Here is a 27,275-nt window from a genome sequence, read left to right on the forward strand (position 1 = left end):
CAAATCCTGCTCATCCTTCAATACTAAGTTCAGGTCTGCTCCTCATTGCCTCCAAGTCCCGAGAGAACTAAGTGTACACCATTCATCAGAGGACTTCCTAACCTGTGCCCATTCTCTTATACTGCTGACCAACACATCCTTTTTGAAATGCTCCCGTCCTTGCATGACACAACAAAAGCAGGCTTTCCTCCTACTTCTCTGGCTGCTTCTCTTCAGTCTCTTACATGGTGGTGTCTGTCCTAGGTCACCTTTATTTTCACTACATGCTTTATACTATCTAATCTACTACCATCGTATCAATTATGGTGTATGTGACAATAACTCCCAAACCTGTATTTCCAGCACAGATATATTTATGAGGTACAAACCCACATAACCCATTCCCTCCTAAATCCATCCACTTTTCCCCTCTCTTACCTACTGCCTGCAACCAACTATTAACCATCATTATCTCCCATCTAGACTAAGTCCTTAACTATCTTGGGCCTGCACTTCTGCTCCCTTTCAATCTATTCTTCATTTTCCACACACCAGCCACAAGGACCTTTAAAATATATATTTTTAAATATATATACATATATTTAAAAATATATATCCAATCAAGTCACTCCCCTACTGAAACCCTTTAATAGTTTCACATTGCCCTTAGAAATAAAGTTCAAAACCCTTAGCATTGCCCAGTATGATCTGATCTTTGCCTACCTCTCTGCAACCTCATCTCTCACTACGCTCCCCTGCTGACAATATGAATCAGCTGCACTTTGAGATCACTTCATTAACTTCTCTTCATCTAGCTAACTCATCACTCTTCAGTCCTCGGAATAAGGTTCTTATCTTCTGGCTGGGAGATTATCTTTGAGCCTACAAACTGGATTAGGTACACCTGACTTCTACCATAACGCTCTGTTCCTTCAAGAACTGGAACACCCATTACCCTTTATTATGTTAACTTCCCTAATTGTCTATCTCTCCTGACAGATTTTAGGGTCTGAAGACAGAGACCAAGTTACTTTTGTTCAACACTGTACACCAGAAACAAGCATAATGCAAGCTAAGAATAATAGCTCTGCACCCAGGGACTTAGAATGTAAATTGAGATAAGCTGTGATTTTCTTTGCAGCTTTCTTTCCATCTAGAGGCTGAAGCATCACATACACAATTAAACCTCCTTAACGACTAAGGCAATTTCTCAGTCAAACCCGAAGAAAGCAAACAAGTGGAGTATCCTACCGCTTCCCTCCCTGTGAGTGACTACTCATCAGGGTTTCTCACACCACCAACCGCCACGGGAAAACTCCGGCCCCATTCTCCAACTAGTAGCCTTGGTGGCTCAGCAAGGGGACCTCAGAGGTCAGAGCGGTGCACACAAGACCAGAAAAGGGGCGCGGGGGGGGCGGTGCTGGAGTCCCTGGCTCCTCAGAGACCAAGAAGAGGTTTGGGCCGAGTCGAAGGACAAAGAGCTTTATTTCCCCACGTACCAAGCGAGGTGGCGCTGCCTCTGTGCGATCCCGCCCGCCCCGGGACGCAGCCTGACGAGGACGGCGGGACCCTGAACTGCACCGGAGCGTCCTTGGGATCGAGGACGCGCCTCTGCCTGCCGGGGAAGCTCCGGGCGTCCGAGGCGGCCGGCGGAGAAGTTGCAGCGGCGCCCCAGCGGGGTCGCTTGGTGCAGGGCTCACAGCCGGGGCCCGCACTCATGCTGGGACCCGCAGCGCACAGTCCCCGGGCTAGCCCGGGCGGAGAGCCTCATTCACTAACCCTGGGAGGGACGGACTGCGTCTCCTTCTCGGCGCCTCCCGACACCATGCCCTCTCTGCCTCTGCCTGCTTCTGCAGCTGCTGCTCTGCCGGCCTCCCGAGCCAGACCCTATCCAGTCGCCTGCCTTCCCTCTTCCACAGGCACCCCACCTTCCTCAAGATGCGCCGCTTTGATTCTAGCTTCGTTCACTTTCCCACCACCGGAAAGCTGCCGTCAGGCACTTCCGGCTTCCGGGACGTACGCTGTCGCAAAGCGGAAGTGCGAGGTTCAGCGGGCGCCGGCGCCCGGAAGGTCAACTTGTGAAGGAGGTGGTGGTAACGCGGGTCTCCCCACTATTACAGAGGAAAAACGGCCGAGCACGCGATCTCGGCCTGAGACGGCGGGGAGAAGTAGACGGGCAGTTTGCTGCGACACCATGGAGGGCGGCGGCGGAAGCGGCAACAAAACCACAGGGGGGTTGGCCGGCTTTTTCGGAGCCGGTGGAGCAGGCTACTCGCACGCGGATTTGGCCGGAGTCCCGCGTAAGTATCGGGCCTAGCTTGCGAACATTTCTGACTGGTTCTTGCGGCCACGCTACACATGCGATGTGCCCTGTTCCCTTTTTTTTTGCTGGCGGTCACAAGCTTCAGTAGCAGTGGTGGGGTTAGTGTGTCTGCGCGGCCGCTCTTTTAGCACTGAACGAGTGTTTGGAGCCATGGATTCCGAGAAGCTCTCTGTGTTTGACCTGGACCCAGGAGATGTTGCATGTTTTCTTTTATATTCAAGCTTCGTGTCTTAGCGTTCCTCCCACAAATTCCTTGTGTGTTGGGCTGTGTGCTTGGCCCTAAGTGCAGAAGAGCGCCCAGTTTTGCAAGTAAATGCATTCCACGTATCGAGCCCATACATAACTTTTTAGCACAAAGTCACATTCTAAACCACGAAGTAGCCGTCAAGGTAAGACACTCAATACTAATGCATACAGGAGAGAAAGAAATAACGTCTCGAGACAACTGGAGGAACTTGGAAGAGAACTTTTATAGGCATGAAGAAAGAAGCCGGTAAGAATTTTAGGAAAGGAAATTATTCAAGATCTAGGGTGCCGAAGCACGAATACCCTGCCTGTGCCCTCTCCTAAGTAGTGTGAATATGTATTCCAGATCTTTGGAACTTTCTAACTGTGGTATTCAACTGGATGAACAGAACTTGGAGTTAAAGATAGTGGGAAGTTGGTGAAGGATAAGCGCTTCATAAAACTGATTTCTCTTGAGAATCATTGTACTATTTCTTTAGGTCTCTTATGCTCAAAAACAAAAACGCCCTTTAAAGTTCCTAGTGTCACCTGTGTCAGAACTGCATCTAGGACTTCCCTGGTCGGCAGTGGTTGAGAATCCGTCTGCCACAACTACTGAAGCCTGCGAGCCCGTGCTCCGCAACAAGAGAAGCCACCGCGATGAGAAGCCCGCACATCGCAACAAAGAGTAGCCCCCCTTTTCACAACTAGAGAAAGCTTGCGCGCAGCAACGAAGACCCAGAGCGTCCAAAAATAAATAATAGATAAATTTAGTTTAAAAAAACTGAATCTAGAACATAGTTTGTATGTAATAAGTTATAGGATATAATTGTATGTAGTTTGTATATTAGTCTCAGGACCTTTGAGTTTTGGAGCACAAAGGGCACTGCCTTAATGTGAAGAAGCATTGTTAATGTTAATTAAGATTTGAAGGTAAATTAAGAGATCAAGGAGTGAACACCATTCACTGAGTACTTGAGGTGGACTTTTCGGGGTGCAGGACTACAGTATTTAAATTTTAAAAGATGAGTGCTGTTTTCACGGAGCTTACATCCTGTTGAAGTGAGCCAAGTAACATGAGTAAAAAATATTTCAGTTAGTGATAAGTGTGTAAAGGCAATAAAAGGATCCTGAGATGGTGATGGGAGCCGAAGCCATTTTAGAATGGTCCAGGGGAAGCAACTCAGGGGTGTTGCCCTTTGAGCTGTGACCCGAAGACAGTACAAATGCCTGGGCGGAGGCAAGTGTTTGAGGATCAGCTGTTAGGTCATTGTATCTACAGAGCTATTGGTTTGGAGTTGGTTTGGTGGAAGATAATGAGATTAGAGGGGCAAGGAATGGCAGCTAAGGTAGTGTTGTGTAAGCCTTTTGTAAGGAGTTTGGATTTGGTTACAGGTGTAAATGGAAGCCGTTAAGGCTGATTTCCTTTTCTTAAAAGAAAATCACTTTAATTGCCATTTAGAAAGTGAATTGGAGGGACTAGAGCAAGTAAGGAGTCCGGTTAGGTAGGAGATAGTTACTACAGTCTACGTGAGATTTAGTGGTTGGCCTAGGGTGGTAGCAATAAAGATGGTAAGTAACACAATTCAGGATAGATATTGGATATAGAATTAATAGGACTTTGAATTGATGAAGACCAGAGTCCTGGGTAGTGGATAGGTTTGGGAACAATCAGCTGAGATACAAAAGGATCCAAAGATTAAATTTAAAATGTGAGAAAGTTGATTTTCCTTGATTCTTCTATCTTCAAAGGTAGTAGAATTCAAGTCTGGCCCTATGAGAGTGCCCATTTCTTTTGCCCTGACCCCTTCCTTCTGGTGATGACCTAAGAATTCTCTACCCTGTAAATCAAATCTGTCAACAACTGTCAACACTAAGATCTGAAGGAATTGCCTTAGAATATTTATACACAACACATAACCCAAACGATGTTTTTCTCATAAAATTGATTGGTCTCTGGTCAGTTTTATTTTGCATTCTGTATAGTTGTCAAGCATTTTTGTAGTAAAGTAGAAAGAAATTAGCTTTTTATTGATCTGGGCTATGCTTCCTGCTACTTTGATTATTTGATCCTCGTCACTGCCAATATCTTGTTGATACGTGATCCTGAGACACCAGTGCAAGATTGAGGGCCCCAGGAAGAGGCAACCCCTAAACTGCCAGACAGGAAGGATAAGACCAAGAAAGTGGTAGAGAAATACACATTCATTGAGCCTGTGCATCAAAATTGCAAAACACACAAAACAAGAGCAAAATTAATGCTAAATGAAATAACTTTTTAAAATTTTATTGCAATATAATGCTTTGTTTTCTCTCTAGTAACTGGTATGAACCCTCTGTCTCCTTATTTAAATGTGGATCCACGGTATCTCGTGCAGGTAAGATTAAGACTAGTCCTTTTATGATTTTACTAATTTGGTCCTTTATCTTACCATTTAAAAAAATAACCCCAAGTACCTACGTTGACTTGATCTGTGATATGTGCATCTGGAGGCACCAAGTCTCTGGTCTTCATTCACCCTTTTTTCCCTCACAGACTCTGGGGATTTAGCTTGCATCTCTTCCTGATACTAGTTTTCTTTTTTTTTTTTTGCAATTTTTATTTATTTATTATTTATTTATGGCTGTCTTGGGTCTTCGTTTCTGTGCGAGGGCTTTCTCTAGTTGTGGCAAGTGGGGGCCACTCTTCATCGCGGTGCGCGGGCCTCTCACTATCGTGGCCTCTCTTGTTGCGGAGCACAGGCTCCAGACGCGCAGGCTCAGTAATTGTGGCTCACGGACCCAGTTGCTCCGCGGCACGTGGGATATTTCCAGACCAGGGCTCGAACCTGTGTCCCCTGCATTGGCAGGCAGATTCTCAACCACTGCGCCACCAGGGAAGCCCCCTGATACTAGTTGATTAAAGGATTTTGGGGTTTGGTGGTTTTTTTCCATTTTTTAAAGTTGTGATAAAATACACTAACAAAATATACTATCTTTAACTGTACAGGTCAGTGGTATTTAATGCATTCCTAATATTGTAGCATCACCACCTACCAGCTGCATGCTTTTCATCTTGTAAAACTGAAACTCTACACCCATTAAGCAATAACTCCTTTCTCCACCCTCCCCCCAGCTCCTGGCAACCCTTCTGCTTTCTGTCTGATTTTTGAAAACTCTTAAGTACCTCAAATAACTGGAGTCATACAGTATTTATTTTTCTGTGACTGGTTTAGTTCATTTAGCATAATGTCATCAAGGCTCATCTGTATTGTAGTGTGTGTCAGAATGTCCTTCCTTTTTAAAGCTGGATAATATTCCATTGAATAATATTCCATTTTGCTTATCCATTCATCTGTCCAATGGACACTTGGATTGCGTCCATGTTTTAGCTATCGTGAATAGTGCTGCTATGAACTTTGGTGTATAAATATCTCTCCCAGACTCTCATTTCAATTCTTTTGATTATATATCCAAAAGTAGAATTGCTGGATCATATGGTAATTGTATTTTTAATTTTTTGAGGAACTGCCATACTGTTTTCCATGGCAGCTGTACTATTTTACATTCCCACCAACAGTGCACAAGGGTTCCAGTTTCTTCACATTCTCACCAACACTTGTTATTATCTGGGGTTTTTTGGTAATAGCTATTCTAATGAGTGTGAAGTGGCAACTCATTATAGTTTTGATTCGCATTTCCCTAATGATTAGCCATGTTGAGCAACTTTTCATGTGCTGCTTGGCCATTTGTGTATTTTCTTTGGAAAAATGTCTATTCAAGTCCTTTGTCCAGTTTTGAATCAGTTCATTTGGTTTTTTGTTGTTGAATTTTAGGAGTTCTCTATAGATTCTAATTATTAACCCCTTACCAGATACATGATTTGCAGTTATTTTCTCCCATTCTGTGGGTTGCTTTTTTACTCTGTTGATGTTGTCTTTTGGTGCACAAAAGTTTTAAGTTTTCATGAAGGCCAGTATTTGTATTTTTTCTTTTGTTGCCTTTGCCTTTGGTGTCATATCCAAGAAACCATTGCCAAATCCATTGTCGCAAAGCTTTTCCCCTGTGTTTTCTTCTAAGAGTTTTATAGTTTTACGTCTTACGTTTAGGTCTTTGATCCATTTTGAGTTAATTTTTGTATATGGTGTTAGGTAAAGGTCCAGCTTCACTCTTTTTCAAGTGTATATCCAATTTTCACAGTACTGTTTGCTGAAAAGACTGTCTTTTCCCCTTGGAATGGTCTTGGCATTCTTGCCAGAAATCGTTTGACCATATGTACAAGGGTTTATTTCTGGGCTCTCTCTTCCATTTCATTGGTCTACATGCCAGTACCACACTGTTTTGATTATTGTAGCTTTGGTAAGTTTTGAAATTCGCAAGTGTGAGTCCTCCAGAATTGTTCTTTTTCAAGATTGTTTTGGCTATTTGGGGTTTGTTGAAATTCCATATGAATTTTGAGATGGGTTCTTCTATTTCTGCAAAAATGTCAATTCCTATTTTGATAGGAATTGTATTGAATCTGTAGATTGTTTTGGGTAATACTGACATCATAACAGTATTAAGTCTCTGATCCATGAATATGGGATATGTTTTCATTTCTTTATGTCTTTTTAAGTTACTTCCAGCAAGTTTTGTAGTTTTCTTGTAAAAGACTTTTACCTCCCTGGTTAAATTAATTCCTAAGTATTTTATTCTTTTTGATTCTATTGTAAGTGGAATTGTTTTCATCATTTCCTTTTCAGATTGTTCGTTGTCAGTTTGTAGACGTGCATCTGATTTTTTGCATTGACTTTGTATCCTGCTACTCTGCTGAATTCACTTATTAGTTGTAACAGGGTTTTTTTGGTGCAGTCTTTAGGATTTTCTACATATAAGATTATCTGTGAAAAAAGAAAATTTTACTTCTTTCTAGTTTGGATGCCTTTTATTTCTTGCCTAATTGCTTCAACTAGAACGTCTAATACTGTGTTGAATAGAAGTGGCAAAAAAAAAACGGGCATCCCTTGCCTTGTTCCTGATCTTAGAGGAAAAGCTTTCAGTCTTTCATCTTTGGGTATGGTATTTGCTGTGGATTTTTCATATATGGCTTTTATTATGTTGAGGTAGTTTCCTTCTGTTCCTAGTTTGTTGAGTGTTTTTTATCAGTGAAAGTATGTTGGATTTTGTCATACTATTTCTGCATCAATTGAGGTGATCATGTGGGGTTTTTTCCCTTCATTCTGTTAATATGATCTGTTACATTGATCAGTTTTCATTTGTTGGAACATCCTGCATCCCAGGAATAAATCCCACTTGGTCATGATGTATGACCCTTTTAATATGCTGTGGGATTTGGTTTCCTAGAATTTTGTTGAAGATTTTGCATCAGTGATCATAAGGGGTATTGGTCTGTAGTTTTCTTTTCTTGTAGTGTCTTTGCCTGGCTTCAGTATGATAATGCTGGCCTCATACAAAGAGTTATGAAGTGTTCCAAGTATTCCCTGCACTTCAGTTTTTTGGAAAAGTTTGAGAAGAATTGGTGTTAGTCCTTTTTTTTTTTTTTTTTTTTTGGCTACGCTGCTACACAGCTTTTGGGATCTCAGTTCCCTGACTAGGGATTGAACCGGGCCATGGCAGTGAATGCCCAGAATCCTAAGCACTAGGCCACCAGGGAACCCCCAGATTGGTGTTAGTTCTTTCAGGCTCAGTGGCCATGGCTCATGGGCCCAGCCACTCCGCGGCATGTGGGATGTTCCCGGACTGGGGCACGAACCATGCATCAGCAGGCAGACTCTCAACCACTGTGCCACCAGGGAAGCCCGGTGTTAGTTCTTTAAATGTTTGGTAAAATTTACCAGTGAAGCCATCAGATCCAGGGCTTTTGGGCTTTTTCTTTGTTGTGAGTTTTTTTATAAGTGATTCCGTCTCCTTACTGTATGGGTCTCTTCTGATTTTCTGTTTCTTGGTGAGTTTTGTGTTTCTAGGAATTTGTACATTTCATCAAGGGCATCCTGTTTGTTGGCATACAGTTGTTAATAACATTTTCTTATAATCCTTTTTAATTCTGTAGAATCAGTAGTGATGTCCTCACTTTCATTTCTGATTCTAGTAATTTATTTCATTTATCCCTGCTCGAATCTTTAATATGTCCTTTCTTCTGCTAGCTTTGGGTTTAGTTTCTTCTTTTTCTAGTTCCTTAAGTTGTAAAGTTAGATTTTTGATTTGAGATCTCTCTTATTTTTTAATGTGGGCATTTATAGCTATCAATGTCCCCCTTAGCACCACTTTCACTGAGTTTCACAAGTTTTGGTATGTTGTGTTTCTTTTTTGCTCATCTCTTAAGTATTTTCTAATTTCCCTTGTGATTTCTTCCTTGATCCATGGATTGTTTAAGGAGGTGTTTTTTTTAATTTCCACGAATTTGTGAATTTTCCAGTTTTACTTCTGTTATTGATTTCTAACTCATCCCATTGTGGTTGGAAAAGGTGCTTCGTATGGTGTCTTTTAAAATCTGTTGAGACTTAACTTGTGGCCTAACATATGGTCTATCCTAAAAAATGACTTATGTGCACTTGAGAAAAATGTGTACATTGTTGGGTACAGTGTTTTGCATATGTCTGTTAGATCTAGTTGACTTAATGTGTTAACCTCTATTTCCTTATTTTCTGTCTGGTTATAGCAGTTACTATTCATTATTGAGAGTGGAATTTTGAAATCACCAACTGTTACTGTAGAACTTTCTATTCTTCCCTTTAATTCCATCACTTTTGCCTAATATATTTTGATGGTCTGTTATTAGTTAAGTAAATGTTTATAATTGTTATATTTTCTTGCTATGTTGATACTTTTATTGATATAATGTCCTTCTTTGTCTCTTGTAACCTTTTTTGCTGTAAAGTCTGTATTTTCTGATGTTAGTATAGCCACCCTGCTCTTTTTTGGTTATTATTTGTGTGGAATATCTTTTTCCATACTTTCACTTTCAGTCTTTTTGTGTCTTTGGCTGTAAAGTGAATCTGTTGTAGACAGCATATAAATGGATCATGTTTTTTAGTCCATTGTGCTAATATCTGTCTTTTGGCCTAGAGAGTTGAATCCATTTATATTTAAAGTGTTTACTGATAAGGAGAGATTTCTGGCATTTTGCTATTCATTTTCTATAAGCTTTTAGCTTTTTTGTCCCTCCCTTCCTGCATTAATATCTTCTTTTGTGTTTATTTGATTTTTTTTGTAGGAAATTGTTTAAATTCCTTTCTTATAACCTTTTTAAAAAATGTATTCTAAAGTTATAACACTAATTTGAATTTATATAAGTTTAACTTCAGTAACATACAAAAATGCTGCTCCTTTACCAGCTGTCCCTGCCCCTCTCAATTGTTGATGTCACAAAATTATATCTTTATACATCATGTGGTCAAAAACATAATCTAATAATTCTTTTAAATGCTTTAAACTTTATGTAGAAAACAAACGTGGAGTCAAAAGCGTAAGTTACAGTAATACTTTTATAATTGTCCATGTGTTTGCCTTTATTAATATCTTTATAAGACTTTGAGTTACTGTCTAGTGTCCTTTCATTTTACTTTGTAGGAGTCCCTTGATCATATCTTGCATGGCAGGTCTAGTGGTCATGAACTCTCTCAGCTTTTGTTTATCTGGGAATTTCTTAATACTTCCTTCACTTTGAAGAACAGTTTTGCTGAATATGGGGTTCTTGGTGGACAGTTTTTTCTTTTAGCGCTTTAAATATATCAGCGCACTGTCTAGTGGCCTCCAGAGTTTCTCTTGAGAAGTCGGCTGTTAATCTTATTGAGGATCCTTGTATGTGATAAGTTGCTTCTCTTGCTGCTTTCAAGATTCTCTCTTTGTCTTTAGCTTTCGAAAGTTTGATTTTAACATATCTCAGTATGGGTGTCTTTGAATGTATCTTACTTGGTGTTTATTGAGCTTCTTGAATGTTCATATGCATCTCTTTTATCAAATTTGGGAAGTTTTCAGCCATTGTTTCTTCAAACATTCTCTTTCTCTCCTTCTATAACTCATGGTCTGTATGTTAGTCTGCTTTCTGGTATCCCACAGATCCCTTAGGCTCTGTTCACTTCTGTTCAATCATTTTTTCTCCATTTCCTAAGACTGAATAATTTCTATTCTGTATTCAAGTTCAGTGATTCCTTCTTCTGCCCGTTCGAATCTGCCTTTGAATCCCTTTAGTGAATTTTCCAGCTATTGTTCTTTCAGCTTCAGAATTTCTTTTTGGTTTCTTTCTACGTTTTCTATTTCTTTGTTTCCATTTTGTTCATACATTGTTTTGACTTTCTCCACATTTCCTTTAGTTCTTTGAGCATCTTTATGACACTTTAAAGTCTTTGCCTAGTAGACCTATTATCAGGTCTTTTTTAGGGGCATTTCTGTTGATTTATTTTTTTTCCTTTGAATGGACCATGCTTTCCTATTTCTTTGTATGCCTTGTGATTTTTTGTTATTGAAAACTGGACGTTTGACTCTAATAATGTGGTTAACTCTGGAAATCAGATTCTCCCCCCTTCCCCAAGGTGTGCTTTTATTTGGTTATTGGTTTTTATTATTATTACTATTATTACAGTCTGCCTGTGTGCCAAGGACCAGCCTGAAATGTAAACTTAAGCTCTTCTCAGTTCTTTTCTGAGCGTAAACTTTTTCCTGGGTGTGTGTTGTCACTTTCTAATTTTTCCTTTTTATGCAATTGCTTTTGAATGTTCTAGTCTTTAATGTCTAGTTCATGAACGGGGAAGCAGCAAGGAGACCAGCTCCCAGCTCTTCTTTAAAGCCCCTGGAATAAGTGGGGGTGGTGAGGGTACAACAACAATGGCTGCCTGCTTCTTTGTACACACTTCTGTGATCAGAAGGAGCAGTGATCAGAGCACAAATTAAAGATTTATATCTAAAAGCAACAAGTAGGGCTTCCCTGGTGGTGCAGTGGTTGAGAATCCGCCTGCCAATGCAGGGGGTATGGGTTCAAGCCCTGGTCCAGGAAGATCCCACCTGTCGCGGTGCAACCAAGCCCGTGCGCCACTGCTGCTGAGCTTGCACTCCAGTGCCTGCGAGCCACAACTACTGAAGCCCACGCGCCTAGAGCCTGTGCTCCGCAACAAGAGAAGCCGCCATAGTGAGAAGCCCGCGCACTGCAATGAAGAGTAGACCCCACTCACAACAACTAGAGAAAGCCTGCGCGCAGCAACGAAGACCCAATGCAGCCAATAAATAAATAAAATTTTTAAAAAATACATAAATAAAAGCAACAAGTAATTAATTTTAAAAGCACCCCAATAAAAAATATTGGAGTGAGTAGTTACAAAGTTATAAGAGGTCATTAATACTAAGTTAAGTGTAAATGAAAGTGTAAAGTGGGAATCTTTTTACTGAAATCTTGAACCAAATCTACATTTGGGGAAAAAAATATCACCTGAGTTTATTTAATTAGATCAGATTATTATTATTCAAAAGCCTATGAAAATAAGAGTGGTCTCATGAATACAAACATTTGAAATTAGGGGGTTATACATTTTAAGGTTTATATTAGCCTCGGGTTTTGGTTGGTTGTTTTTGTGGGTTTTGTTTTTTCAGTTTGGAGAAGTTGCTGATTCAACACAGATAAAGTTGCACATAGTAGGTTTTTTTTAAAGCTCAGTTTACAACATCAGGCTTCAAAGAGTAGTTGTTGGATATCTCAGGAATGCAAGGTTGACTCACTAGCTGAAGAATGAGTCGGTGATGACATGCACTTGTATCAATACTTCCTAATGTTAATCATGACCATCTTTTTTTATATTTTCTATGTGTAGTTAGTGATCCATTTCTGGATTGAAGGATAATTATTTACCTCATCATATTAAATATACCATTCCTAAAAACCTCAAACAGGAAGCACAATTTAAAACTAAGTCATTAATTGAAAAGTCAGGAAACACCCAGAATTTACAGATCTATGTATAATAAATATAGTTAGACACTGAAGTTTTTAGAGTTTGCTTCTCATTGCCCAACAGACCATTTCTGTGTGATGAGAGTACGTGGGCTTGTTTATTGTACAGTTTTTGGTAAGAACGTGTGCACAAGCCAGAAGTCAAAAATCAGTACAGAGGTACAGTTTTCCTAATCAGGAATGCATTTACCAAAGGTCAGTATTTGCCAAAGGGATGTTTACTTGTTAGTGTTTTTTTTGTTGTTGTTGTTAGTGTTTTTTGCTAAGGGTGTGTGCTATCCTTCAGGGGCTCATTTTAACCATTTTTGTATGGAAAGCTTGGCAAAAATGTATTTGTTCATCATAAAAAAGTGGATTGTACTGCGAAATCAATCCTGTTGTGCTCTTACAGTAGCACTTCTCAACCTAGGATTCTTGGCTGACCTTCAGGGAGTTCATACCAAATTTTGTGTATGCATTTACTAGAAGGTGGATCTAGTAAGCTTTCTAAGATTATCAAAGGAATATATCCCCTTTAAACAACTAGTTAAGGAGGTGATTTTTGCCCTTGCGTAAGTGATCCAAACTGTTGTACTTTTATAGTTTCTGCTCATTTTTTATGATCATTGGTCTTACATATAGTAAAATGGTGCTGGATAAATAGTAGCTACAGAGTGAAAGTTATTTTCTCCTTCCAGACTGGTATTCTGTTATCTCTCATAGCTTTCAGTTTACCTTTCTCTAGAGATGGCCTTCCTAAACTTTCACATTTATCATGAAGGCAAATTTCCTATAATCTATCAAACTTACATTAAGATGCAAAGTTCTGGGCAAGAATCTCTCCTAAGAACTAATGAGTATAACTATATATGTTGTATGTTTCATTTAATTTTGATTTACATGTTCCTTTTGTTGCAGAAAGTTTTACTTTTGTTTGACTTAGTTGAGTTTTAGTTAATATACAGATTTACATTATGTGAAAAACTCCTTTGAAAAATTAAACACTTTGCCAAGTACTGTGTCTTAAGGGGAGCTCAACTTGGTTTTCATTGTTATCCCTGTAGGATACAGATGAGTTTATTTTACCAACTGGAGCTAATAAAACCCGGGGCAGATTTGAACTGGCCTTCTTTACCATTGGAGGATGTTGTATGACAGGTTGGTATTTATATATGTTTTTTTAAGTATCCTCAATCCAAGTAGTCAGAGGTGCTTAAAAGCAAAGGCAATTAAAATATCACCTTCAGGGTTGTTTTTTTGAAAATCATTATTTACAGTTTTCTTATTGTTAAATAAAAATGAAAAAGAATGAGAAATATAGTTGTTCTTTAATATATAGCTGATTATTTGAACGAATTGTTACTATGATTTGCCAGGGGCTGCGTTTGGGGCAATGAATGGTCTACGGCTAGGACTGAAGGAAACCCAGAACATGGCCTGGTCCAAACCAAGAAATGTACAGTAAGTCTCATGTAATGACGTAGTGATGTTTGAATATTAATCTCTACTTTGTTGGCTTGATGAGCACAACCTTGAGATTATGGTTGTTTAGAGTATTGGTATACTTTTTGGTCAGTTTTTTATTTTTTTCCGGTGTTTTGTTTTGTTTTTCCCTTATTCAAAATAAAAGGAATTTAGGAATTAAGTCCTGGGTCTAAGCTTTTAGAAGGAGTGATTTTTGAGTCAGTGTCCCTCCGTCAGCTGGTGCTATCCTAACCTAACTTCTCAGCTACACCTGTTCCATTTTGCAGGCCTATATAACATGCTTTTCAAATTGTTGAATTACTAGTGCATTATTTGGATTGTTCAGGGGTGTGCAAAAGCGTAGGACATGATAAGTGAAGAAATAAGCACATAAGAGTAATTGCTAACTCTGCCGACATTTGACTTGAGCTTCTCATTGACTTCACTCTCCTTTTCTTAAGTGCAAAGGTGCAGAAAATTTAAATGAAATCCCTAGAACTTAGAGGTGGTTCCAAAAGGAGTAAGACAGTGTTCTCTTAGGAAACTGAAGTTTGCAAAGAAGGGAAAGTGCAGTTAAGGTCAGAAAGTGTATATAACATGTATCTTCACCCTGATTAAGGAATAAACATGAGAAGTTCCTGTTACTGTTCCCTAAATAATATATTGTTTCGTTTTGCATGTTTTTATGCTTCATATGAGTGGAATCACGCAGTATGTGTTCTTCAGTGGCTTGTGGTTTTTATTTTAGGACCCTTTAAGCTCCATTTTCCTTATATGTTTCTTAGCCAGCAGATGGCAGCAGTGTGTTGGAATTGGACCTTGGGAAACCTGAAGGCCTGTCAAGTTTTTCATATTCCTACTACTGTATGGATCACTGCCCTTGCTTTACAAGCTCAGATCCTTGAATATTTTTGTATTTATATTCTTAATATTCGTTCTTTACTCCAACTTTTTTTTACTTTTTGTATTATGGATAATTTTGAATCTATACAAAAGTAGACAAAGTAGTACAGTGAACATCTATGAACTATAACCCAAGCTCAACAACCATCAACCAGCACCGGGACCAGTTATGTCCCACCTCCTTCTTCCCTTCCATATTATTTTGAAACAAATCCCCAGCATCATATTACTGAACACCAATTTGAAAGTGGAAGGTCTCTTAGAAAAGATAACCTTTGTTTCTTAAAACCATCATAGTTACTAATTTTGGGGGAGAGTCAAATTGGTTTGCATTTCTGAAGTCAGATTTTTAAAATCTTACATACCATTTTTTAGTATAATCATTCTGATCTTTCAAATAGAGAGACAAAATTTTAAAAATGGAAAGGTAATTGGGTTTCAGGCCAGACAAATCTATGTAGTTTCAAAGCCCAGTTTCATTGCTTACCGTTTTGGGATCTTGGGTAAGTTTCCTTACTTTCTGCCTTTAATCTATTGAGAGATGGTTAAAGTGGGAAGTAGGTAAGGGCCCAGTTAAGTGGTGTTGCCCGATCACATTCCAAAGGGCTTTGGCAATTTGCAGTGCCACCAGCAATACAGTAATGAAAATTAATAGTTTTAGATGCTTGTTACAAATGAAAAACAAGTGCTAAACTTAATATATTAGTAAATATGTAACATAATTAGATTAATTAAATGTGTAACATAATATTTGTAATCATTACTAATTTTTTAAATAATCCTTTAAAAGTAATACAGATTTTTGTTATTACTGAGCATTAATTTAAATGAGTGCTTTAATTAAATGAGTTCTTTTACTGTTTGTTGTTGTAATTCTATAATCTCCAGCAGTAGTCAGCTGTCAGGACAGAACCATTCCTGTGACAGTGTTACACTGCTGGGAGAGCAGTGTTCTGTCTTCTTCCTCCAGTTGCCTCCGTCACTGTTCTGGTGACGTCTGGCACTGGATGAGGGCAGCGCTGTGCTTCCTTGAGAGTGTGCTAAGCATTCACTTTGGCTGCTTAGTTCTAGTCTGGGAGCAGACACAGAGTGCACTTTCTTTATGTATTCTAGTTAGATGACTTTTTCCTTTTAGTATTTGTCTTTAAGTTTGCTTTATATTCCATGATATTCCACACTTTGATTCTACTTAACATTCTGAGTATACATACTACCCCACACACATAAGAAACTTAATTATAAGCTAGTTTGTCTGTTATGTCATTTTTTTTATTTAACATAGATCAGTTTCTGTAAACTTTATAAAATACATTCCCGGATATCATTCAAACCTTTTATATATTTAATAGTTTTACACATTTAATAATCAGAATTTACTTGTTGCCCAGAAATGTTGGAGTTTTTAATCTAATCTTCATTTATATTTATATAAAGTAAAAGCTATCCTAATTGAATTCTGAGGAGGTGTTAAGTTTTAAAATTAAGAAAACTTTGTATATTGCGTTTATACATTTAAAATTGCTATTATTATGGTTTTTCTAAACACTAAAGGAATACTGGTTCTAAATACAGATTCTTTCTCTTTCTGCCCTGGTAGGATCTTGAATATGGTGACCAGGCAAGGGGCACTTTGGGCTAATACTCTAGGTTCTCTGGGTAAGTAGATATCTCACTTTTTAATAAATTATTATTACTGCAAAGAAAGAATGTACATGTATTATGAACAATTTGATCAACTAAAATCCTGGTCCTGGGATGTTAAAAATTATGTTTAAATCCACTCTGGTGAGTAGTATAGATACTACTTAGGAGAAGACCATAAACTGTATAACAAAAGAATCCCAGCTGCTAATACCATTGTGAAATACATTCATTTCTAAATGCTTTAAGCATTGCATACTCTCCTGTCTCAGCAAGACACCAAATAAAATCATGTTTTAACTAAATGAAATTAAAATAATTTAGGTTCAAGGCAAATGGTTTTGTTTGTTAGGAGAGGTTCAAGTTCCTGTAGTAAGATATGGTAGATTAATCCAGCTGTCCTGATAAGTTTTCCTAATAGAGCATTCATCATTCTCTTTACCTAATTAGATTTCCCAGACTTAATTGCCAGAATTGTAATAGGGCCTTTGTAGACATTGAAAACATTTGCAGTTCTAAGGAAGGGATAATTTAGTAGTACTTAGGACCAAATGCTTTCATACTGTAATGTTTATGAATGATTGACTCTTTTGATTACTCATGACTTATAATAAGCCTACTTATGGCATTTATGCCCTAATCCAAAGTTTACTTTATTTGAAAGTCTGAAAATCTTTTACTTGTGGCAGATTAAGTAAGAGAAAATGTAGGCATCTTGTTAAAAAAATAGGAAAAGCCTCTGTGTAACAGAGTGAGATCCTAGCCTTGTCATAGGCTTTGGAAGCAGTACATTTTCACACTGTAATAGTAAATGTCTGCTTCCATATGCTGCCCATGACCCCAGTGCCCTTCCACCAAGCACAGTCACCCTCCTTTGTACCTGTGTGCCCAGAGTAATCAGTCGTGCTGGTCTCCCTAGGACTTTCTCAGTTGTAGCACTTACTGTTCCAGGAAACCCTCAATTCTGGGCAGACTGGGGTGGCCAGTCACCCTGTATGTTTCCCTTGTAATGTGACCGGTCACAATGTTCTGCTCAAGTTTAGTTTCAGTTAAATAAATTGAAACGGGAAGAAGAGCCCTTATAGAAGTATAAAAATATCACAGCAGAGGAGTTGTAAGGCTGAGTTTGGTATAATTTTGAGGGGTCAAATGTGGCTATAATTTTGAGAAAGGGTAAGGAGAAGGGTTAATGCATTCATGGCTAATCAGTCTTTACAGGCATAAGAGAATGGTAGTTTGGGGGAAGATCTTGTTAAAACTAAATAGTGCTAGTGTTAGGGTTTTTACATGTGCAGGAACCAGATCTCATGTTTCTGGAAGTTATATTTTTCTTAGAATAGAAATGCATGTGTTTTGTTTTTGTTTCTAAACCCAAAGTACAGCTGTTATGAATAAAATGGAAGTGAAAATTAAAGATATTCTTCCTGGGACTCCCCAGTAGTACTTTCCATAAATAGCTAATAAATTTCTTCTGAATCTCTCCAAACATTTTCTTTGCATATCCAGAGTCATACACACATGTGCCTGCTTTACATATTAGTGAATAGAGCTCTTCCTGCGTTTTAAGTGAGTACATAGTATTCCATTATGTAGAAAGTCTCTTTCTGGATCAGTCCCCTCTTGAAGGTCACTTTATTTGTTGCTAGGCCTTTTTTATTACAAATAGTGTTCCAGTGATCATTGTTTATATGTCTGTGAATACTTATAATATGTCTGTAGAATACATTTATCTAAATATAATTGTCACACTGACTTTCAGTTTACTTTTTTATTACTGATCAGTTCCATTTCCCCTATAGCTTTGCTCTATAGTGCATTTGGTGTCATCATTGAAAAAACACGAGGTGCAGAAGATGACCTCAACACAGTAGCAGCTGGAACCATGACAGGCATGTTGTATAAATGTACAGGTAGGTACTATTAAATAGTGAAGCTGTCTCTTAATACAGTTGAAGTATGCTTTTTATCCATACTGTAGTTTCAAAGGAAACGTTATACTTTTTTTTTGTAGTATAATGTTCTCTGCCATCTTGTGGTTTGGGATGTTGGTTTTTATTTTTTGTAAAATACACATAACATAAAATTGACCATCCGAACCATTTAAGTGTACAGTTCAGTAATGTTAAGTATGTTTACATTGTTGTGCAGCTAATCTCCAGAACTTTTCTTGATCTTGCAAAACTGAGACCCTGTACCCGTTAAACAACAACTCTGCATTTCCCCCTTCTACAGCCCCTGGCAACCACCATTCTACTTTCTATCTCTCTGAATTTGACTACTTTAGGTACCTCACGTAAGTGGAATCATGTAGTATTTTTCTTTTTGTGACTGGCTTATTTCATTTAGCATAATGTCCTCAAGGTTTATCCATGTTGTAGCATATGTTAGAATTTCCTTCCTTTTTAAGGCTGAATAATACCCCATTGTACGTATGTCCCACGTTTTGTTTATTCATTCATCTGTCAATGGATACTTGTGTTTCTTCCACTTTGGCTACTGTGCATAATGCTGTTATGAACATGGGTGGACTAAATACCATTCAGTTTTGGGAAAAAAAAAAAAAATCAAAACCCTGAGAGTTGAGTCAAAATTAACTGGATGAAGATCAAATATCAAATTCTCCTCTAAGATGGAAAAGAAATTAACATTCACTGAGTTATGATTACACTCTCAGCAATAATCAGTTAATATAACTTGTTTCATTTAAAACTTTGTGAAGTGATAATCATCACACCCCAATTTTATAGATGAGCACGGTATTAAGATGATCTTTCTGAAAAGATCATATAACTAGCGACAGCCCCAGATTTTTCTCACATTTCTGTTTTAAATTGCCTAAACTACATATGTTCTATACTCAAGCCTCTGAAAACTACTTTTATTTGTTTGATTGCTTTATTATGCTTTTAGACACTTGATTAACTGAGTAATTTCGTTTTTATGTAATTCCTCTATCACAAATATCAAGTAGCATTTTGGCCTCATTTTTACTGAAAAGAAATGAGAGAAGTCTCAACAGAATTGTAAAATCCAAAATTTCCTGATATAACTGAGAGTAAGAGGCTTTTTTAATTTTGAAAATGGATCACATTGGGAATTTTCTTCTTAAGAGCTCGCAATACTTTCTGCATGTGCTTACGCACATCAACAGAGCTCCCAGGTAGAGTAAGACAGTAAATACCTTTTATGTCCATGAAAGTGTTACCTTGGCATAGAAGAACCTTGTTAAAAACCTAAAAATACTTCCACATTGAAAATCTTTGGGATCAGACAAAGGAATTGAAAACCCTAATTGGCACCACAAGGGTGGCACTCAGCCATCAAGAGTTTAGTTGGCCCAAACTATGTTTATTAAAAATCAAATTAAAATTTGAAAAACAGGAGATTTCACACAAAAGTCTGGAAATTTTAGCTTCTTTTGAACAAATGGAAGACACTAAGCTCACGTTATGTGTGGTGGCAGATGGCTGGAGCTGAGGTTGGGGAGCAGCTACCCCAGTGGATGGCACTGAAGCTCCAGCTCAGTTCCCACCAATCCCCGTTTTCTTGCTCAAGGTAAGCCATTACGGCATTTCTTGTGTTGAGGGCAGTCCTGAGTATAAAAATGTACTGAATTACCATCTCATTTAAGACATATTACACGTATTTTTAAGATAAAAAGGGAAAGGCTGAATACTTGGTATCATCCAGAAAAGGAGAGCCTAGCTTTCTGTGTCCAGAACTTCCTTGCGGGAGTAGCATTTATAACACCACCTGGGACACCTCCAACATCAAATATGGAAGAGTAGGCTCTTGGCTCAGAAGAAAAAGGGCAAAAAAGAATATTCATTAATTCTATGTCAGGTGACAAGTAGATTTCAGTTTCCACCGCAATTGGGGAACGTAGACGAGGTAAATAGTCTGCTGACCCAGAATTCCAACATTGGTTTGTAGTTCCTGGCTGAACAATTTAACTCAGCGCATCAAAATTGCTCTAAAAGAGGCAAATCAGTGTCTTATTGATTTCTGGTTTACACTCTACTTAAGACAGAGCACAGAATTATGAGTTTTGTGTGGCAGGAATATTTGTAAAACTTCTAGATTCAAGGATTTGGAAAAGAGTTTAGGCACTCTTTAGTGTAGAATCAGCATAAACCATTGAGGAAAGAAGTTTACATTTAGAGAATGGTTAATTCCTGTTGACCTAAAATCTTTCCAATCCCCAGTTTACTCTTCTAGAATAGGAATTTTTTTCTTTTTTTTTTTAAAGGAAGGGGTTTAGAATGAAAGCAATATGATTCAATTTAGGTATGGAAGCTACTTTTGTAGAAAGAAAAACCATGAGGGAAAATACATGAGAAGGTGGGTAGTTGTCAGACCAAAAAGAGGCTAAAGGAATAATTCTGATGGTGTGGTTTTACTTCAGATCTAATGCTTTATTTAATGAACTCTGTAAATATTTTTCAGAGGATGTGAAATGTCATTATTAGGTTTCCTATGCCATGTGAAAATCTAATGACCAGTATTTTACCAGAATGAGAACAGCTGTAGTTTTGCTATTATGTGTAAGTTTAGGAATGTTGAAGAGACCTGATCACTTATCTTCAGGAAACAAGACCTCAGAAACCAAAAAATATGGGTGCCCCTTTCCCCCTCGCAGAAAATTCCTTACCTGTTAATCCTGTGCCTTCCATGAGAAAGTCATCTTATAAAAGCAAGCTAAGTAAAAGTAAGAAGATAAACAAATACAGTTCTTCAAATTAAGCAATTATCAGGGTTATTGTTAAAATGTACTACTTCTCAATGAATGCCAGGCCTTCAAAATTAAACTTCATATGCCACAAACAGCCTCTTGATGACTTCTTTATTTCTATTACTGGCATCAACATTCTTCCAAAGAGCTAACTGCCATAATGTATAAAACATGTTCAACAAATCACTTAAACCAACAACCCAGTAAAAAGTGGAGTAAGGATATGACAAAGCCCTTCAGGAGGAAAGGCAAATGACCAATGAACAATTGAAGTTTGCTCACAAGCAACCAGGGAAAAGCAAAATAAAACATTAAGGTAATATTTTTCACAACGTGGCTTTTAAAAAGTGATGGTAGACGATGCTTATTGGCAAAGGTAAGCAAGTACTTTGAAGAGCAATTTGGCATTAGTTATTACTATTTTAAATATGTAGATCCTTTGCTTAAGTCATCTAATTTTCAGCAATTTATCCCACAGCACACAAAGGCATACATGGAAAACTGTATGTACCAAGGTGTTTTAAGACACCCTTCAAGGAAAAGGTGATATCTGACCAAAGATGGATAGATGAGGGAGCGTGAGGTGGATGTCTGGAGGGAGCAATTTAGGTAACAGCAAGAACAAAAGCCCTGAAGTGGGAGTTAAAAGGCAATGGGAGGGCTTCCGTGGTGGTGCAGTGGTTGAAAGTCCGTCTGCCGATGCAGGGGACACGGGTTCGTGCCCCGGTCCGGGAAAATCCCACAGGCCGCGGAGCGGCTGGGCCCGTGAGCCATGGCCGCTGAGCCTACGCGTCCGGAGCCTGTGCTCCGCAACGGCAGAGGCCACAACAGTAAGAGGCCCACTTACAGCAAAAAAAAAAGGCAATGGGAGAGTAGTAGAATCTGGAGTGATAAAAGTGGGAAGGGACCAAATCATATAGATGATAGAACTTCATAGGCCAGTGTAAAGACTTGGCTTACCTGGACTTTAATTCTTACCATCTAAGTACTAGAGCATTTCCATTTACTTACAAGCCTGAAATTGTTTATTGTAACTTCCAGAGAGTTAAACTTTCACCCTTCTCCTGAGTACAGAGTTTACACCAGGAGATGTTAAGTCAGGGTTTCTAAATCCTCTAAAATTTCCATAAGGTTCTCAAAGGGGTCTGGGACACTCCCTACCACCTGCAGAAAAACAGCCACCGAAAGACTAGTCCTAAAAGGACACTGTAATGTGGGGGCTCAAAAACAGCTGGGATATTTTAGTGAGTTTTGTCCTGCATGGAAGCGCTGGCATTGCAAGGAAGGACTGGATGGGGCAGTGGTACGGGAGCCCAGGAAAGCCCAGAAGTGCAGTTCAAAGTCCCACCTATTGCTTCCACTCTGTTACAAAACCAAGAAAGAAAAAACAAGAAGCAGGAAGCAGGCCTAATCACCTTTGATTTCTGCCTTTCTTACTCTGTCCCCTCATTCCATCAGTTATGAAGTTTACCACACCCATCACCTGAGTTGAGGCCCTTATCACAAGCCCTGAACTTCTCTAACAGTATTTTCCATTGACCATTTTGACATTAGACTTCTACCTCCAGTCTCTTACCTACTTACTATTTCTAGCTTAATCTTCCTCAAGGAAGGTTCTAATTCTAATACTCCCTACCCAGGAGCCTGTGATGATGACACACTTCCTATCTTAATTCAAACTTCTCACCCTAGCCTTCCATGTTCTATTCTTAACCTATCTTCCCAGCCTTTTCTCCCACAGCTTTCTCATGCATGTCGTATGATCAAACATAAATTTGAAATCCAGTCCATCCTTAAGGCCCAGCTCAATTGTTAGTACCCCTTTCAAGAAATTTCCCTGATAATCTCCTTTCTCTATGCTGGAGGCAATTTGGTATGCTGAAGAAAACTGGGCTTTGGAGTCAGACTGAGTTTGACTAGCACTGGATCCCTAAATAAATGTGTAAATAGGAGAGTAACTTGTCTGAATTTGAGTTTGTCTATAAAACAAGGGTGACTGTTGCCTTCAGAGAGTTGTAAATGAGATAACAATAAACCTTTCTGCCATAAGCATATTTTGTACAATTCTTACGAGACTTGACACAGTTTTCCTAGTAGGAAGTCAATAGACAATATCTAGGATTGAAATATCAAGAAATAGCAAGATAAAGATGTTCTTTAGAAACATGCAGGTAAAAAGCGAAGAATTAAAGTAGTTGCTTTTGGGAACTGGGAATTAGGGTAAGAACGATGAGGACCCCAGACTGTTGTGCATCACTAAAATCTTTTGGTACTATCTTGACTTCTAAAATTATCTATATGGACTACTTTGATAAAAATAAAAATTAAAGTGAGCAAAGATATATCAACATAATAAAAATTAAATTAGGCATTAGATTGGGAAGGGGAGGAGGGAATTGTTGTTTAATGGGCACAGAGTTTTTGTTTTGTAAGATGAAAAAAGGTCTCTGGAGATGGATGATGGTAGCCCAACGCCAATGTACTTAATGCTACTGAGCTGTACACTTAATAATGGTAAATTTTATGTGTATTTTATCACAGTTTTAAAGAATGGTTTTAACAAAAAAATTTAAGTAGTACGAACATTTGTTGAATGGAATTTGTAGCCATCTCTGTATGTAAGGCTGTTTGTCTAAAGCAAGGGCCACAGACTCCTGCTGGCCAGATACCTGTCTCTTCACTGAATGTATTTTACATTTTTAAACAGTTAACATTTTTAATGGTTATATAAGTACCTACGTAGCCTTTGCACTCTCAAAGCCTAAAATATTTACTTTCTGGTCGTTTCAAGAAAAATGTGCTGACCCTTGTGCTAAAATAATTTTCAGTTCAGTGTGTCAGCTCTGCCAGTGATCAGCTCTATACCCCATAAACCAGGCGTTTAAATATTCTGGGCCTCATTTTCCCAGGTTTAGAAGAGGTGATATTTGCCCTTTCTGGAAGAGTTGTATAAGTATCCAAAAGATAGAAGATAAAACTGTGACACACAAGTCTCATGTTTGTTCTGCTTTATAGAGATTAACCATTGGCCTCATTTGGTTACTCTGTGTTCAAAGCAAGTTTATTTGCTAATCGACTTCCTGTGTTTAGTTGGGCAAAAGTTGTTTTATTACAGAAAGCCTAAAGCCAAGGCTGTCAAACTTTTAACAGATCAACCAGCTGGAAAACCCTGAAATTAATGGAAAGAATTAAAACTAAAACATGTAATAAAAGGCTACCCTTGAGTCAGGGTTACTGTGATTATTAGTAAATCAAGCACTTACGTATGTTTGGTGTCTTCTTACTAGAAACAACTTTTTTCTAGTCTTCAGAGAAGTAACATAATTGATTTGAACTAAGTTTGTTTCATTTTGGTCAGAAAGTAGAAGGCTTTCTAGGGGATAAGTTTTTCTTAAAGGATACAGTGTGCCATTTATGTGTCCAAAATCTTAAATCCTTATAGTTCCCAATTTCATTATTACCCCTAGTACCTATATCCAGGGAGGCTTGCTATCTGATAGGTGAGTAGTGTGAAGATCCTTCTAAAATGGCCAAGTAGAAACCATGTTCCTAGGACACTCAAAGCAAAAGGCCAACTGAAAGTAAGAGCTTGCAGCCAATTCCAAACCAGTGGGCAGACTTCAGAGTCCTGTGGACTTGTAATTGGCCAAAGGTCCAGGGGAGTTAGTCTGAAGTTGAATGTATGGTCCCAGGAAATGGTGTCTGCGAAATTATTGTGCTTTCAATTACCTCCCCTATATCATTTTTCTAATTTTTCAACCACACTGAATACAGTTGCAAATTCAACTGTCATGCGTAGTCTGTGTGGCAAGATACAAAGAGATGATGTAGACTTCTAGGAGATATCTCCCATTTACTTTAATTTTTTTATGTTTCTGATCCTCCTTCCCACATATTTGACAGCTGTTTACAGATGATGCCTGCAGTTTCTATTTGGGTCTGTTTAAGAGAGATAATTAGGGCACTTCATAGTTGAAGCTTAAACAGGTCAGCTATCTTAAGTCTTCAGGCTAGAGAGCCTCCTAGAGGGAGTGGCCCTTTATCATCTGAAGCCATCTGGCAAGACTTTCATTGCAGAAAGGGTTGGTCTGAAGCATTCTAACTCAGCAGTGTCATGAATTGCACGGAATTTACTGGCTTGTAGCTAAAGGGCCTATAATAAGGTATAACCACTGGACCTTTGCCTTCCTAACATGTGACTTGGAACAAATACTCCATAGGTACAATATAGGCTACACCTGAAGTCTGTGATTCCTACTTATTTGTGAAACTGTAAGAGAACATCAAATACTTCTTAAAAGCTTCTTTGGGTACCCCCATTCCTCTTATTAGACTTGGGGACTATTTTCAGATAACTGACTGAAACATTTTTGTTTCTGCATTTCAAATGAAATACCTATTCCTAATCTTTTTCCACATGAAAAATTCTTTTGTTGTTAAGCAGAAACAGTTCAAAGTCTAATCCTTGAATGTTTTTCAACTAGTATGATGATAAGTGCCTCATTGCTCCTTAGTTGAGATTTTCTGACACATCAGGGTAGGAATAAGCAACAGGGGAGTTGGTGCTTCATCAGCATCTAACTCAAAGCTTGATTATAGCCATCACCCACCATTCTGTCTTGAGTCTTCAAAGTTAATATTTAGAGGACCTGTGCAGAGTCCAAAGGCTGTTAATACTTTTTCAAAGAGGGTGTCACTGTTTACATACAGCCTTACATCAGTTGACAGTGTCAGTTAAGTTCTTATTATTAATTTGGTTGCACCAGGTCTTCATTGCAGCAGGCAGGCTCCTTAGTTACGGCCAGCGGGCTGCTCCTTAGTTATGGCTCACCGGCTTCTTAGTTGCAGTATGCATGTGGGATCTAGTACCTTGACCAGGGATCGAACCCGGGCCCCCTGTATTGGGAGCTTGGAGTCTTAACCACTGTGCTACCAGGGAAGTCCTAAGTTCTAAATTATATGACTAGCAGGGAATTAATTACTGATCTGGCTGTGACTTCAATGATAAGCATAAGATCTTGTCCAGAAGTGTTCTAGGATCAAGTCAGATTGAGAAAAGTCAAGAAATTATGCTGATGATCTTAGATACAAATTGTGAAATTAAAAGTGGAAAAAAACGTTGTGAATATGAAGGTATAGCTTATGTATTAAACAACTGATTTAGGGAATCTCTCTCTCCTGAACTTCAGTCTTGGTTTCTTTTATTACTTTTACAGCTTATTCTCCTGTTTGGGATGGAATCTGCATAAACATGAACAGTGTGTCTCAGCTTTAGGAAACTCTTAGTTAACCCTGTGATGCTAGGACAGTATGCAATACAAGGCTGTTACTTTCTTGTTTTTCCTCTGCAGGTGGTCTTCGAGGGGTGGCACGAGGCGGCCTGGCAGGACTAACCCTTACGGGCCTCTACGCGCTATATAATAACTGGGAGCACATGAGAGGCTCCTTGCTCCAACAGTCTCTCTGAAGATTACTAGCTGGTGAACGGAGGACACTTTAGTAGTCATCCAGATCAATTTATAAGTCAGTCTGGAGTCATTTACTCTTTTACCTGCAACTAGTTTGAAAAAGGAGATTTCCAGTTTGCTGTGATGAAGATCATGGATGGTTGACCAGGACTGGCACTCCTTCCAGCCATTAATGAGTTGAAGCCAAAACCCTTTGGTGGCTGAGTAATGTGGCTCTCTTCTCCTTTAAAGAAGATCTTGCACCTGTTTTTTCTCCTACCCCCTGAACTGGAAAACCACTTACTCCCAGAATTCAGGTCATGCTTGTCAATGCTGTTATCACCACATTTATTCATTTAATAATCCAAGACTGTAATACTGCCCTGTATCCCAATAAAGGGTAAAAACAGAACCAAAGTCATAACTCCAACATAAAACATAGTGGGTGTCTCCGAAGTTACTCTTGGCATTTGTTTATGCCCCACTAGGCTAAAACATGTTTTCATGTTTGTGTTGAAATGAAGGGCTACTGGCAGCATTAGCAACTAGGTTAAACTTTTTCTCCAATAGAGTTGACACTACCCAACCTCAAGGTATTTCAGATTAACCATTATACCATTAGTGTACTGTGCTAGAACAATCTGTGCAACAATCGTGATTCTG

The 27,275-nt window shown here is 38.6% G+C and overlaps 3 protein-coding genes and 1 non-coding gene across 12 annotated transcripts in view; 2 read left to right on the forward strand and 2 right to left on the reverse strand.

Annotated features, from left to right (window-relative positions):
* The window catches only part of PARG (poly(ADP-ribose) glycohydrolase), a 111,065-nt gene extending 109,095 nt beyond the window's left edge, over positions 1-1,970 (reverse strand). For 4 of the 5 annotated variants that reach the window (XM_049697386.1, XM_049697388.1, XM_049697385.1 and 1 more), the window contains exon 1: positions 1,479-1,970. In XM_049697386.1, the coding sequence (XP_049553343.1) occupies positions 1,479-1,698 (220 nt within the window). In that variant the 5' untranslated portion in view covers positions 1,699-1,970. The remainder of the gene's footprint in view (positions 1-1,478) is intronic. The other variant, XM_049697389.1, reaches the window with a different exon arrangement.
* On the forward strand, positions 1,937-27,042 carry LOC101286331 (mitochondrial import inner membrane translocase subunit Tim23). The gene is made up of 7 exons (XM_004283389.3): positions 1,937-2,279; positions 4,847-4,905; positions 13,490-13,583; positions 13,802-13,886; positions 16,390-16,448; positions 18,233-18,343; positions 26,517-27,042. Exons 1-7 carry the CDS (start codon positions 2,174-2,176, stop codon positions 26,630-26,632), a joined length of 630 nt encoding a protein of 209 aa, XP_004283437.1. The 5' UTR covers positions 1,937-2,173; the 3' UTR covers positions 26,633-27,042.
* On the forward strand, positions 15,676-15,879 carry LOC117197979 (small nucleolar RNA SNORA74). Its single transcript, XR_004478894.1, has one exon. It is a non-coding gene; the product is annotated as a small nucleolar RNA SNORA74 (small nucleolar RNA).
* The window catches only part of NCOA4 (nuclear receptor coactivator 4), a 30,741-nt gene continuing 23,226 nt past the window's right edge, over positions 19,761-27,275 (reverse strand). For all 5 annotated transcript variants that reach the window (XM_049697394.1, XM_049697395.1, XM_049697393.1 and 2 more), the window contains one exon: positions 19,761-20,025. In XM_049697394.1, coding sequence (XP_049553351.1) covers positions 19,984-20,025 — 42 coding nt within the window. In that variant the 3' untranslated portion in view covers positions 19,761-19,983. The remainder of the gene's footprint in view (positions 20,026-27,275) is intronic.

The sequence above is a fragment of the Orcinus orca genome, chromosome 14 (assembly GCF_937001465.1).
Source record: "Orcinus orca chromosome 14, mOrcOrc1.1, whole genome shotgun sequence".
Lineage (NCBI taxonomy): Eukaryota > Metazoa > Chordata > Mammalia > Artiodactyla > Delphinidae > Orcinus > Orcinus orca.

What these genes read in the sequence shown, in the direction of transcription:
- LOC101286331 (XM_004283389.3), top strand. Translation starts at nt 2,174, where the DNA reads ATGGAGGGCGGCGGCGGAAGCGGCAACAAAACCACAGGGGGGTTGGCC. An exon ending in TGGAGGATGTTGTATGACAG is followed by an intron (nt 13,584 to 13,801) that starts GTTGGTATTTAT and finishes ATGATTTGCCAG; the next exon opens with GGGCTGCGTTTGGGGCAATG. An exon ending in TCCAAACCAAGAAATGTACA is followed by an intron (nt 13,887 to 16,389) that starts GTAAGTCTCATG and finishes CTGCCCTGGTAG; the next exon opens with GATCTTGAATATGGTGACCA.